Below are 12,633 nucleotides of genomic sequence, written 5' to 3' on the forward strand. Positions count from 1 at the left end.
GAATTTACTAAAAAAGAGAATATTCACAACTGTCATTTTTCTTTAGGTCTAAAACACTGCAGTTTTACCTGGTAACCTACATACAGGTTGGCAGAAGCACATTTGGAAGGAACATGGACTTATGCATTACCTATCAGGATGTCCCTTCTCAATGACACTCAGTATCATCCCGTCTCCTTCTTGTTGTTGGGAGTTCCAGGACTGGAAACGCTCCACATTTGGATTGGCTTACCCTTCTGTGCTGTGTACATGATTGCACTCATAGGGAACCTCATTATTCTGTTTGTGATTCAGGCTGAGAGCAGCCTCCACCAGCCGATGTTCTACTTCCTGGCCATGTTGGCCACCATTGACTTGGGTCTCTCCACAGCTACTATCCCTAAGATGCTTGGAATCTTCTGGTTCAATCTCAGGGAGATCATCTTTGATGCCTGCCTCACCCAGATGTTTTTCATTCACAACTTCACCGGTATAGAATCTGCAGTCCTCTTGGCAATGGCTTATGACCGTTATGTGGCCATCTGCAACCCACTCAGATATAGCACCATCCTCACCAATAAGGTCGTTTCAATGATTGGCCTTGGTGTGGTAGTGCGGTCATTTATTTCTGTGATTCCATTAGTATTTCTCATTTTGCGATTGCCTTTCTGTGGGCATCATGTCATTCCTCATACCTACTGTGAGCACATGGGTCTTGCTCGTCTGTCTTGTGCCAGTATCAAGATCAATATCATCTATGGCTTGGGTGCTATTTCAATCCTAGTGTTTGACATTGTAGCCATTGCCTTTTCTTACGTTCAGATACTCTGTGCTGTTTTCCGCCTTCCTTCCCGTGAAGCCCGGCTCAAGTCTCTCAGCACATGTGGTTCTCATGTTTGTGTAATTCTTGCCTTCTATACACCCACTCTCTTTTCCTTCATGACACATCGCTTTGGCCACAATGTCCCTCGCTATATCCACATACTTCTAGCGAATCTTTACGTTATAGTGCCACCAATGCTCAATCCTGTCATATATGGAGTCAGAACCAAGCAGATATATAACCATGTGAAAAAAAATATTATTTAAAAATAAGTAATTAAAAAGAAATAGTGCCTAATATATATGAGATGAAATGCCTTGTTATATTAAATTCAGTAAATTTAAGTGTGTTTGACATAAATGTTTCTCTATTTTGGCTCCTTTCTGTAAGCATTTTAATGAGTTCAGTCAGTCAAAAGTCTAAGATTTGTTGTCCAATTCATATGGCAAAATATGGCTCATCAGTCTTTATATGTATTTTTTTAAATCAATGGTATCAGTAGATATTAAGTAGGATTTAAAGAATGTGCCATATTTCTGTGCAATAGCTACTCTATATCATTCTTATGGATTAAAATACGTATATATACATATTGATTTCAGAGAGGAAGGGAGAGGGAGAGAAAGGTAGAAACATCAATGATGAGAGAAAATCATTGATCAACTGCCTCCTGCACGCCCCCTATTGGGGATTAAACCCGCAACCTGGGCATATGCCCTGACTGGGTAAATGAACCCCTGACCTCTTGGTTCATAGGTTGAGGTTCAACCACTGCCCCACACTAGCCAGGTACAGTATTCTAGTTTTATTCCAGCTGTGAATGATAAAATTTAAATGTATTAATCTGTAAATGTTTTCTTTTAAATTTTTAAAGGCTACCTTATATGCCTTTTTTATTTTAAACAGTCTCTTATATGTCTCTAAGCATTAACTTTTCTTTATATTTTCATGGCCTAAAAGGTAAGTTGAAATCAGTAGCAAAAGCACTGAAATTATCTTTAAGTCCAGTTTCTCCTCAGTTATATTCATAATATAATGCCCCAAAATATAGAAATATGTAAATTTCCATAGAAATAAATTTATAGTTCTAAATACCTAAATGTCTCTATGTCAATTAATGAATTACATCACTAATTAATTACCTTTTCACCAAAATCAGGTTTTGATGGCTTTACCAGTGAATTCTACCAAATATTAAAGAAAAAGAAAATTACAGCAATTACCTAAATCACTTCCAAAAAAAATCACTTCATTTTATGAAGCTGGAAATACCCCAACACCAAATCCAGCTAAAGATATTATCCAAAAAATAAACAATTTTTAAAAAGCTGAATATGTCTTAAAAATATTTCTCATGAACAGATGCAAAGATACTTGATAATATATTAGAAAATTGAAGCTAATAATTTATAAAAATAACGATATAGCATGACCAAGCGGTGTTTATTCCTGACATACAAAGCTGGTTCAACATTCAAAAAATCACCAACAAAAACAATGTAGAACATCAACTTAAGGGAGAAAAAATTCTATTGATTGTATGAATAATTAAAAAAAATTTTTTAAATATGTTTTTATTGATTTCAAGAGAGGGGTTGAGAGAGGGATAGAGAGATAGAAACAGTGATGAGAGAGAAATATTCATCAGCTATCTCCTACATGCCCACCACTGGGGATCAAGCCTGAAACCTGGCATATGCCCTGACTGGGAATCAAACCAGTGATCTCTTGGTTCATGGGTGTATGCTCAACCACTGACCTATCCTGGCTGGCAAGAAACATCTTTAAAGAAAACATGGCACATATTTATAACAACACTTGCAAACCAGGAATAGAGAACTTTCTCAAGTCGATTTAAAAATAATCAAAATCTACAACTAAATATCTAATCTAATAAAAGAGACACATGCAAATTGACCGCACCTCTGCTATGCCCCAAGCCATGCCCACCAGCCAATCAGAGAGACTATATGCAAATTAACCCAACCAAGATGGCAGCCAGCACCCACGGAGCTGGAGCAAGCAGAAGGCGTGGTTGCACCGGCGATGGAGGAAGCCAAGCTTTCTGCCTGGCCTGCCTGGCTGCAGCCTCCGCTCAAGGCAACAAAGTTTCAATTATAGAAGATAAATAAATCCCAGATACCTGCTTCTAGCCAGCCTCCACTGGAAGCTTGGGTGGCTTGAGGCTGTGGCCAGCCTGCAAACAGCCATCAGGCCCTCGCCCGGACTGGCCAGGCACCTCAGCAGGACCCCCTACCATTTAGTTGCCGGTCAGCCTGAAAACGGCCCTCAGCTCCTCACCCAGGCTGGCCAGGCACCCCAGCGGGGACCGCCACCCTGAAGGGGCTGTGGCCAGCCTGCAAACAGCCATCATCCCCTCATCCAGGCTGGCCAGGCTCACCAGCAGGACCCCCATCCCTGAAGGGGGTGTGGCCAGCCTGAAAATAGCCCTCAGCCCCTCACCCAGGCTGGCTAGGCATCCCAGCAGGACCCCCACCATGATCCGGGATATCCTTCAGGGCAAACCAGCTGGCTCCCACCCATGCACCAAGCCTCTATCCTATATAATAAAAAGGTAATATGCAAATTGACCCTAAGAGCAGAACGACAGGTCACTAGACACACACTGACCACCAGGGGGCAGACCCTCAGTGCAGGAGCTTCCCCCTGGTGGTCAGTGCGCTCCCACAAGATGAGCTCTGCTCAGCCATAACCCAGGCTGACGGCTGTCAGCACAGCGGTGGTGGCGGGAGCCTCTCCCACCTCCTCAGCAGTGCTAAGGATGTCCGACTGCAGCTTAGGCCTGCACCCTGCTGGCAAGTAGACATCCCCCAAGGGCTCTCAGGCTGCCAGAGGGATGTCTGACTGCCAGCTTAGGCCCAATACCCCGGGGAGCGGGCCTAAGCCATCAGGTGGTCATCCCCTAAGGGGTCCCAGACTGCGAGAGGGCACAGGCTGGGCTGAGGGACCGTCCCCCATGAGTGCACAAATTTTTGTGCACCAAGTCTCTACTCTATAAGGTGTCCCAAAATTCACGCAAGATGTGTAATAGAATTGAATGGCAAATTTTGCTTGAATTTTGGGACACCCTATATAAAAGCCTAAGCAACCATTTGACCATTCGACCAGTAGCTATGACATGCACTGACCACCAGGGGACAGGTGCTCAACTCACAGGCGTGAAAACATGGAACAGACTGATGAATCTCAAAGGGAAGGGGAGACGGGGAGGGCAGGAAGAGATTAACCAAAGATGTTATATGCATACTAAAGGCCCAGTGCACGGATTGGGTTGAAACCAGGTCTCCAACATTCCCCGAGAGGTCCTGGATTGCGAGAGGGAGCAGGCCAGGCCAAGGGACCCCACTGGTGCACGAATCTGTGCATGAGCCGCTAATAAAAAATAATCCAATTAAAATTTGAGCAAAATATTTGTCTATATATCTCATAAATATACATATAGAAAATAGACAGATAAAAAGATACTCAACATATATTTCTATAAGGAATTTCAAATTTTAAAATACAGTAAGATTTCACTACCTACCACTAAAATGGTGAAAATTAAAAAGAAGTAAAGCAATACCAAAATAGGTGAGTATGCAAAGCAATGGAACCTTTCATCAGTTTTGGTGGGAATGTAAAATGGCACAGCAACTTTGGAATAAAGTTTGGAAGTCTCCTACAAAGCTAAAGATAGTCTTGCCATAAAATCCAGCAATCACACTTCAAGGAATTTACCCAACTAGTTTGAAACCTACATTCACACAAAAACTTGCACATATACATTAATAGTATTTTTTCATAATTGCCAAGAATTAGATGCAGTGAAGATGCCCTTCAACAGATAAATGATAAAAGACTATTCCAATTGTGCTATACCCATTGTATATAACAGAATGGTTACTATTCTGCATCAATAATAAATGAAATATCAAGCTATATAACGATGTAAATGAATTTCAAATGCACATTGCTGAGTGATTTCATTTAGAAAAAGCTAATCTGAAGAAGATTCATATTATATTATTCTAGTCATATTATATTCTGAAAAGAGCAAAACTAAAGACACAGTAAACATACTCATGCTTACCAGAGGAAAAGGAGTGAGGGTTGTTAAATACGGGGGAACATGGGGATTTTTAAGTTGGTGAAATACTCTGTATGATCCTATAAGGGTGGATGCATGATACTATACATTTGACAAAACCCATAGAATTATACAACTTAATGTATGTAATTTTAAAAACACCATTTACTAATAGGAGGATCCCAAAATGAAATGCAGGTTTTGACAAGTACAGTGCATTATAAATATAGGGAAAAAGAACAACCTAATTAAAGTGGATGGGGGAAAATGTGTTAACCTAATTAACTTTGGGAATGAGTGTAATCTGAGAGACTAAAAGCAAAAAATAAGCATACATAAGCACTGTACTCCAGTGAATAAGTTTTTCCCATGGGGATTATAGGTTAACACTGCGAATACATATGCATACTGTTATTAAACAGTTATGCAAATGATGGAATGTGGTGGTGGCCAGATTTATTTTTGGGGAAGTGGGGGAGGGCAAGATTAAATCTTTATACAATTAAAAAATTCTTAAAGAGATTTATTTTTACAATCTATTGGAGGTTTTCAGATCAGTGCCAACTAGAAATTAGGAAAAATCTCCATATATGTCAAAAAGACCAAATACAATTTTTTAAAAAATATATTTTTATTGAATTCAGAGAGGAAGGGAGAGAGAGAGAGAGAGAGAGAGAGAGAGAGAGAGAGAGAGAGAGAGAGAGAGAGAGAGAGAGAGAGAGAGAGAGAGAGAGAGAGAGAGAGAGAGAGAGAGAGAGAAACAACAATGATGAGAATCATGGATTGGCTGCCTTCTGCATGCCCACTACTAAGGACTGAGCCCCAAACTCAGGCATGTGCCCTGACTGGGAATCGAACTGTGGCCTCCAGGTTCATAAGTCAGTGCTCAACTACAAGCCATGCTGGCAGGGCCGAGTATAAATTTTAGTAGTTAATTTGAAATGTAATTAAACTGAATTTCATAGATTCTGTGCAAGATGTGGTTAAGCTTAATTCATACTGAAACGCTTCTCTTCTATAATTATGAAACTTTCTCTAATTTTAACTAAATCTAAAGCCAAAAGGTAGAAATACTTGGTTCCCATCCTGGAAGCATTTGTAAGTTAGAAATATTTGAAGCATGCCCTTAGGATGATCCTCATTGATCCCGGGCATCTACATTGTTATAAAACAACTCAGAGATTCAGCTCTGTTCCAATCAAGGAAGCCTCCAAAGGTTATTTCAAATTTAGACTCCACAAAAGTAAATGAGCAATTGACCCTGAACTTATGTTCAATTATACCCGTTATCATGGTTAGAAATGATTTTTCTATCTTCATTGAATTGCTACATTGGTCACTTTATCCAATTGAATTTAGGAAATGAAATGTGCCTAGTTCTGTCTTTTTTTCTATTATGTTCTACTTATCTATCATTGTGCAATTGCCACACTATCTTAATTACTATAGTTTTATAAATTTGAAGTCCTTTATTGTAAGTCTCACAGTTTCGATATACTTTTCCCAGTGATTTTAGGATATTTCTATAGTTATTTTAGAATAAGCTTACTTTTTTTGGTATTGATTGAAGCTGTTTTAAATTTATTGATAAATTTAGGAAGAATTGACATCTTAACATATTTGTTATCCAAACCATGAATGTAATATAATTTTTAAAAATTGTCTCCTTAAATTCTTTCATGTTTTATAATTTAAATGTTTATTACTAAAGTACTCCATGTTTTCATGCCATTGTAAGTGGTATTTCAAAATTTTACAAAATTATAATTTAAAATTTTAATTTGTAATTGTTTGCTAATAGTATTGATGCTTATACCTGAGCAATTAATAAGCTAAATGATTGCTTCTAAATTTTTTTTATTTTTCTGTGACTGTTCAGGTAATTTCTAAATAGAAATGTTTACTTTTTCATTTCAGTATTACTTTTTTTTGTGTGTGTGACATATTTAGCTTGTTAGACCCTCTAGCAAAATGGATGCTAGTTGATGTTTTTACCTTTTTTAAACCCCAGGGACAAACCTTCCAGTGTTTCACCATTCAAAATGATATTAGCTATAGGTTTTTCATGGATTCCTTTCACCAAATGAGTAACTTTTATTTTTTTTTGCCTAGTTGGATAAAAGGGTTGTTTTTTTTTACTCTCATATATGAATGCTGAATTTAATAACTACTTTTTCTAATTCTATTATGATCATCTTTTTGCATTATTTGTTTATATAATGAATTACAACTTTTTGACTAAAAATTCTAATAATCGCTTCATCAATCACAGCATGGAAGCACCCATTTCATCAAAAGATAGCTATAACCACAGTCTTATTAAAGTGAAAAAGGGGAAAAGTAACACCTACAGAATGGGACTATGCTGCACAGATGAGCTTCATAAGTGGATATCCTCTTGACCATCATATCCAAAGTTTCTTACATTTCAACTTCTTGCCCTTTATTAAAATAACATTTTGAAGGTTTCTCTTATGTATCTGATCAACTCAGGAGCAAGGTAACTTGAAAATGTTACACAAGTTATGGTTATTGGGAGGGTAACCAGATGAGCACTTCACAAAAGCGTGAGCTAAAGATGTCCATGAACCACTCTACCAGCAGAAAAAATTCTTTCTAACTTCCACAATCCCCATGGAATATTAAATGAGATAGGCAATAATTTTAATATCTCTGGTAGTTAACTAGCCTCACATTTCTTTCATTATGTTGTTAAGAGTTTTACTGGTATGCTATTACACATAGTTATACTCAGCCATCCCTTGTATTTCCCCAGAAATACCAAAGAAGTCAATAGGGCATTTTCCAAGAGTTCTCAGGAAGATGTCCTGTCAATGACACTGCCCACATCCCTCTGCCTTCCTTCTGCTGGGTATACAGTCTAGAAGATTTCCAGGTTTGGATTGCCTTCCCTTTCTTTGTTGTTTATTTGATAGCACTTGTGGGAAATATCACAATCCTGTTTGTGATCAAGACTGAGCAGAGTTTTCATCAACCCATGTTCTATCTCCTGGCTCTTATTTTCTTTATTGATCTAGGCCAGTGATGGCGAACCTATGACACGCATGTCATAGGTGACACGCGAACTCATTTTTTTGGTTGATTTTTCTTTGTTAAATGGCATTTAAAGATATAAAATAAATATCAAAAATATAAGTCTTTGTTTTACTATGGTTGCAAATATAAAAAATTTCTATATGTGACACGGCACCAGAGTTAAGTTAGGGTTTTTCAAAATGCTGACACGCCGAGGTCAAAAGGTTCGCCATCACTGATCTAGGCCTTTCCGCTTCAACCATCCCCAAGATGGTGGCCATCTTCTGGTTTAAGGAGATAGGCTTTAAAGGCTGCCTCACCCAAATGTTCTTTATCCATACCTGCACTGGTATGGAACCTGTTGTACTCTTGGCCATGGCAATTAACCACTTTGTCGCCATCTGTGATCCACTGAGATATACTACTATTCTCACCAACAAAATGATAGTCATCGTGGCCTCATTTGTAGCAAGGAGGTCAGTACTGTACTCCTTGTCATTCCCCTCTACCCTCCTCTTAAATGATTATCCTTCTGTAGGCACTACGTTATCCCTCATACCTACTGTGAACATATGGGAATTGCCCGTCTTGCCTGAGTTAAAGTAAGAGTCTGCATCATCTATGGCTCATTTCCTATGGCTGCCCTCATCTTTGACTTAATCTTTTTTGTCCTCTCCTATGTTCAGATCCTATGAGCTGTTTTCTGTCTTCCTTCCAGAGATGCCTGACTCAATGCACTTGGTAAATGTGGTTCACATGTATGTATCATTTTAACCTTTTACACTCCAGCATTTTTCTCCTTTATGACTCACTGGTTTGGTAGAAATGTCCCTAGCTACATCCACATGCTCCTGGCCAGTCTATGTGTGGTTGTTCCTCCTTGTTTCAATCCAGTCATTTACGGGGTCAGGACAAAGCAAATTTAGAACAGAGTTGTAAGAATATTTGTAAAGAGTGTGTGACCCAAATGTATTTGGAAATTGATATTCTTTCCAGGTAATATTTAGCTTATACATCTTTCAGGGTGCCCCAAAATGAGACTATGTAAAAGTCACTCGGGCATTACATCAGCCTTTATTAGAATCTCTTAAACTCAGACTCAATGATTCCTTTATATTATTTGACTTTCAATCGATTATACTGCTTTTTCTCACTGAAAGTGACTGAGGACAGTAAGGCTAAGTAAAATGTGTAATGAGATTCTTGAATGTGTGGGTTAATGATGTTCTCCATGTCAGTAGTATTTGTCTATTCTTTTGCCACTACCATGCTCTCTTAATTATTGTGGTTTTCCAGTAAGTCTTGAAGTCCAGTTATGTCAGTTCTTCAACTTTATTATTTTCCTTCAATATTGTGTTTGCCAAGTTGGTATTTTTACTTTTCACATAAATTAAAAATCAGTTTTTCAATATTCAAAAATAATTTGCTGGGATTTTTATTGGGATTATGTCGAATCTACAGACTGATTTAAGAAGAATTGACATATTGACAATATTGTCTTCCTATGAACATGTGATATTTCTCCATTTGCTTATTTCTTTGATATATTTCCTCAGATTTGTATAATTTTCCACATATTGATACTGTACATATTTTTAAAGATTTATACCTAAATATTTATTTTTTAGATGCTAATATAAATTGTATTATATTTTGTAATTTCAAATTCCACTTCTTTATTGATGTTGTATAGGTAAAAGTTTATTAAAAGTGTAAAAACTATATTAACTTTGTATCTTGAAACATTGCTAACATTGCTCACTACTCCTAGGTAATTTTACTTATGATAAATGTAGGCCCATGTTCACACCAAGTCTTGTTCACAGATATTTATAGTTGATTTACTCATAATATCCCAAAATGGAAACCAACACAAATACATAGCATGATGACTTGATGGACAAATTCAGACACATCCATATAATATAATACTGTTCAGCATTATAAAGGAATAAACTAAGAATACACAACATATATGAATGAATCTTAAAATAATTATGTTTAATCAAAGAAGTATATACCAGAAGAAAAGAGACATATTATTTTATTACATCTTCATAAAATTGTAAAAAAATTAACCTAGCAGATATAAGCAGTAGTTGCTAAGAAAAGTAGGATGGGTTTAGGGAATGATAATAGGCATGCATTTCATAGGTACATGAGGAAATTTGAGCAGATAAAAGATATGCTTATTATATTTATTATGACAATTGTTTCATAGTTGAAAACATATGACAAAATACATTAAACTATTCAATTTAAATGTGTTCACTTTGTTGTATGTCAGATATTAATAAAGTTATAAAAACATATTTTTTAAAAATCCTCAATGAATGCCATACTTATTCACAATATAAGCCAAAGGAATTAGTGTTTCCTAGCTATTCTATATGTTGGGTGCCTAAAAATTCCTTGAACTTTTTGTCCTATTATTCTCTTTGAACATTATTCACAAACTATATTGCCATCGTCATTTCTTTCAGATTTTATGAACAGTGAAAACAGTGTTTTTGCCTTTCTATTTCCTCACCCTAAAATACTCTTTTCTCAGAGATCACCTTGTTAAAACCCTTCATTGCCTTTAAATACTCTCTCACATATCATCTGCCAAGTGATGCTTTTCCGAACAACTCTAAATATAAATATACCCTTGTTAGCCTAGGTAGCTAGATATTAATAAAGGAAGAAAGCAAAGAGAATCAGACATTATTAAGTTAATAAACTAGGGAGCTGAATTGGACAGCAAGCCTACTTCACTAGAAGGTAGCAGTATTCATATAAGGTCCAGACTTATTTCCTGAATGGGGCAGGAAAGATCATTACTGGTCATTAGCCAGGATTATTGAGGGAGAGATAAAGCAATAAAGGGGGAATTCTCTGCTGGGCACATGCTAGTAGAAGCCAAGAGGTGCTTCTACCATGAGGCATGCATAATAGGAGCCAGGATCAGACCTGTCTAGCCTGGGAAAAGGATCAGCTTAGATAAGGGACAGAGAATCCCAGAAGATCTAGGAAATGGATTGGTTAGGGGGAGGGCCCAACACTAGCCTTTAAAGGATTAGGAAGTTGATTGGTTAGTTTGAAAGTGCACGTGGTCTGCCCAAACCTAGATAATATATTACAAGCTTAACAAAGGCAATCTCTCTCTCTCTCTCTCTCTCTCTCTCTCTCTCTCTCTCTCTCTCTCTCTTTCTCTCTCTTTCTCTCTCCCTGTAACACGTGTTCATTCATGCACTCATGTGCTCCCCTATTCTCTCTGTAACAGCCATGCAGGCCTAACAGCCAAGTGCCAGCTCCAAGCAGGAGCCTGGGTACTGAAATGTAGTGCCAGGTGGAGTGCAAAGACAAAGCTAGCTGGACAGGGACAGAGGCTGAATTGGACTAAGCTTTGGCGTGGCAAAGAATCTCTGATCACTGGCTCTATTTCTGGGCCTGATAAAGACAATGCTGGACTTTTCCCAAAGTGGAACTGACAGAGATGAGACACCAGGAACTGGGGGCAGCCTTCTATTTCTATTCCAATAAATCTTGCAACTCTGTGAAAGGACCCCATTTTCATCGGCCACAGCACTCTCCTCATTCCCTTTTTTTGGTTTTTAAAACATAGCACTTATTTTTAACTGTTACATTATATTTATGCTTAAAACTTTGTGTATTAAGGTAATCCAGTGTGGTTAAAATGCAATGACTCCACTACAACTAATCTCTCCCACAGATTAAGACTAACATCTGGACAAAATACAAAGAAGCTACCTATCAAATTAGAAAATCAGGTAAGTTGAAACAGGGAGTCAAGATCTGAAGAATTGACTGGTATCATGTATAATCTAAAAAAAAAAAAATGTTCCCCTATGTTCTTTCCTTCCACTGGTTAAAGAACAAGCACCCAGCAGGGAATTCGCAGGTTACACAAGCAACAAAAGGGAGGAAAGGAAGGAGGGAGGAAGAAAGAGAGGGAAGGAGGAAAAAAGATTTGGATTTAGAGATTAAGTGTGAAATCCCTATTTTTTCCCTTCTTTCCTTCCATTTCACTAACTATATCAAGTAGAAATAGTCTAAACACATTGATTTATGATGGAGCCAATGACATCAGATAAAAGAGCAAAATCCAGCTATATGTTGTGCACAAAACCCCACTTTATATATAAATATGTAGTTAAGTTAATTTGTCAGGCAGACAGTACTTAAAAGAAACCAAAGTGGCTACATTAATATCAAACAGAATTCAGAATAAGACATACTGTAAAAAATAATGATGGATGTTATATAATGATAAAAGAATCACTTCTTCAGGAAGACGTAACAATACTAAATACACATGTACCTAACTGCAGAGTTCCAATTACATGAAGGTAAACAGATGGAATTAAAAGAAAATACAACCAAATCCACAGATATATTTGGAGAATTCAAGATTCCTTTTTCAGTATCCAATAGAATAAGTAGAGAGAAAACGAACAATCAAAAGGTATAGGATGTAACTGAAAAATGAATTAGACTAGAATTTATAGCATTACATACTATTTAAAAGGCAATATACATACATATATACATATAATCTCCAGCAACCAGAATTGCAGAACGACCAGAACAACCGGTGGCTATGATGTGCACTGTGGCAGCCAACCAGCCTGATCTGGGGCCCAATCAGCCTCTTTCCTCCCTCCCCTCCAGCCAGCCTGGCCCCTGATTGGCCCCCAACAAC

At 37.6% G+C, this 12,633-nt stretch overlaps 1 protein-coding gene and 1 pseudogene across 1 annotated transcript; both read left to right on the top strand.

Annotated features, from left to right (window-relative positions):
• Nucleotides 1-138: 138 nt before the first annotated feature.
• Nucleotides 139-1,068, top strand: LOC102762729 (olfactory receptor 52E2-like). The gene has a single exon (XM_015563029.1). It carries the CDS (start codon nucleotides 139-141, stop codon nucleotides 1,066-1,068), a length of 930 nt encoding a protein of 309 aa, XP_015418515.1.
• Nucleotides 1,069-7,745: 6,677 nt separating this feature from the next.
• On the top strand, nucleotides 7,746-8,854 carry LOC102769888 (annotated as a pseudogene).
• Nucleotides 8,855-12,633: the final 3,779 nt, after the last annotated feature.

The sequence above is a fragment of the Myotis davidii genome, unplaced genomic scaffold (genome assembly GCF_000327345.1).
Source record: "Myotis davidii unplaced genomic scaffold, ASM32734v1 scaffold58, whole genome shotgun sequence".
In the NCBI taxonomy this organism is placed as follows: Eukaryota; Metazoa; Chordata; class Mammalia; order Chiroptera; family Vespertilionidae; genus Myotis; species Myotis davidii.

Bases quoted from the DNA above. Each gene is read 5' to 3' on its own strand.
- LOC102762729 (XM_015563029.1), top strand. From the start codon at position 139: ATGTCCCTTCTCAATGACACTCAGTATCATCCCGTCTCCTTCTTGTTG.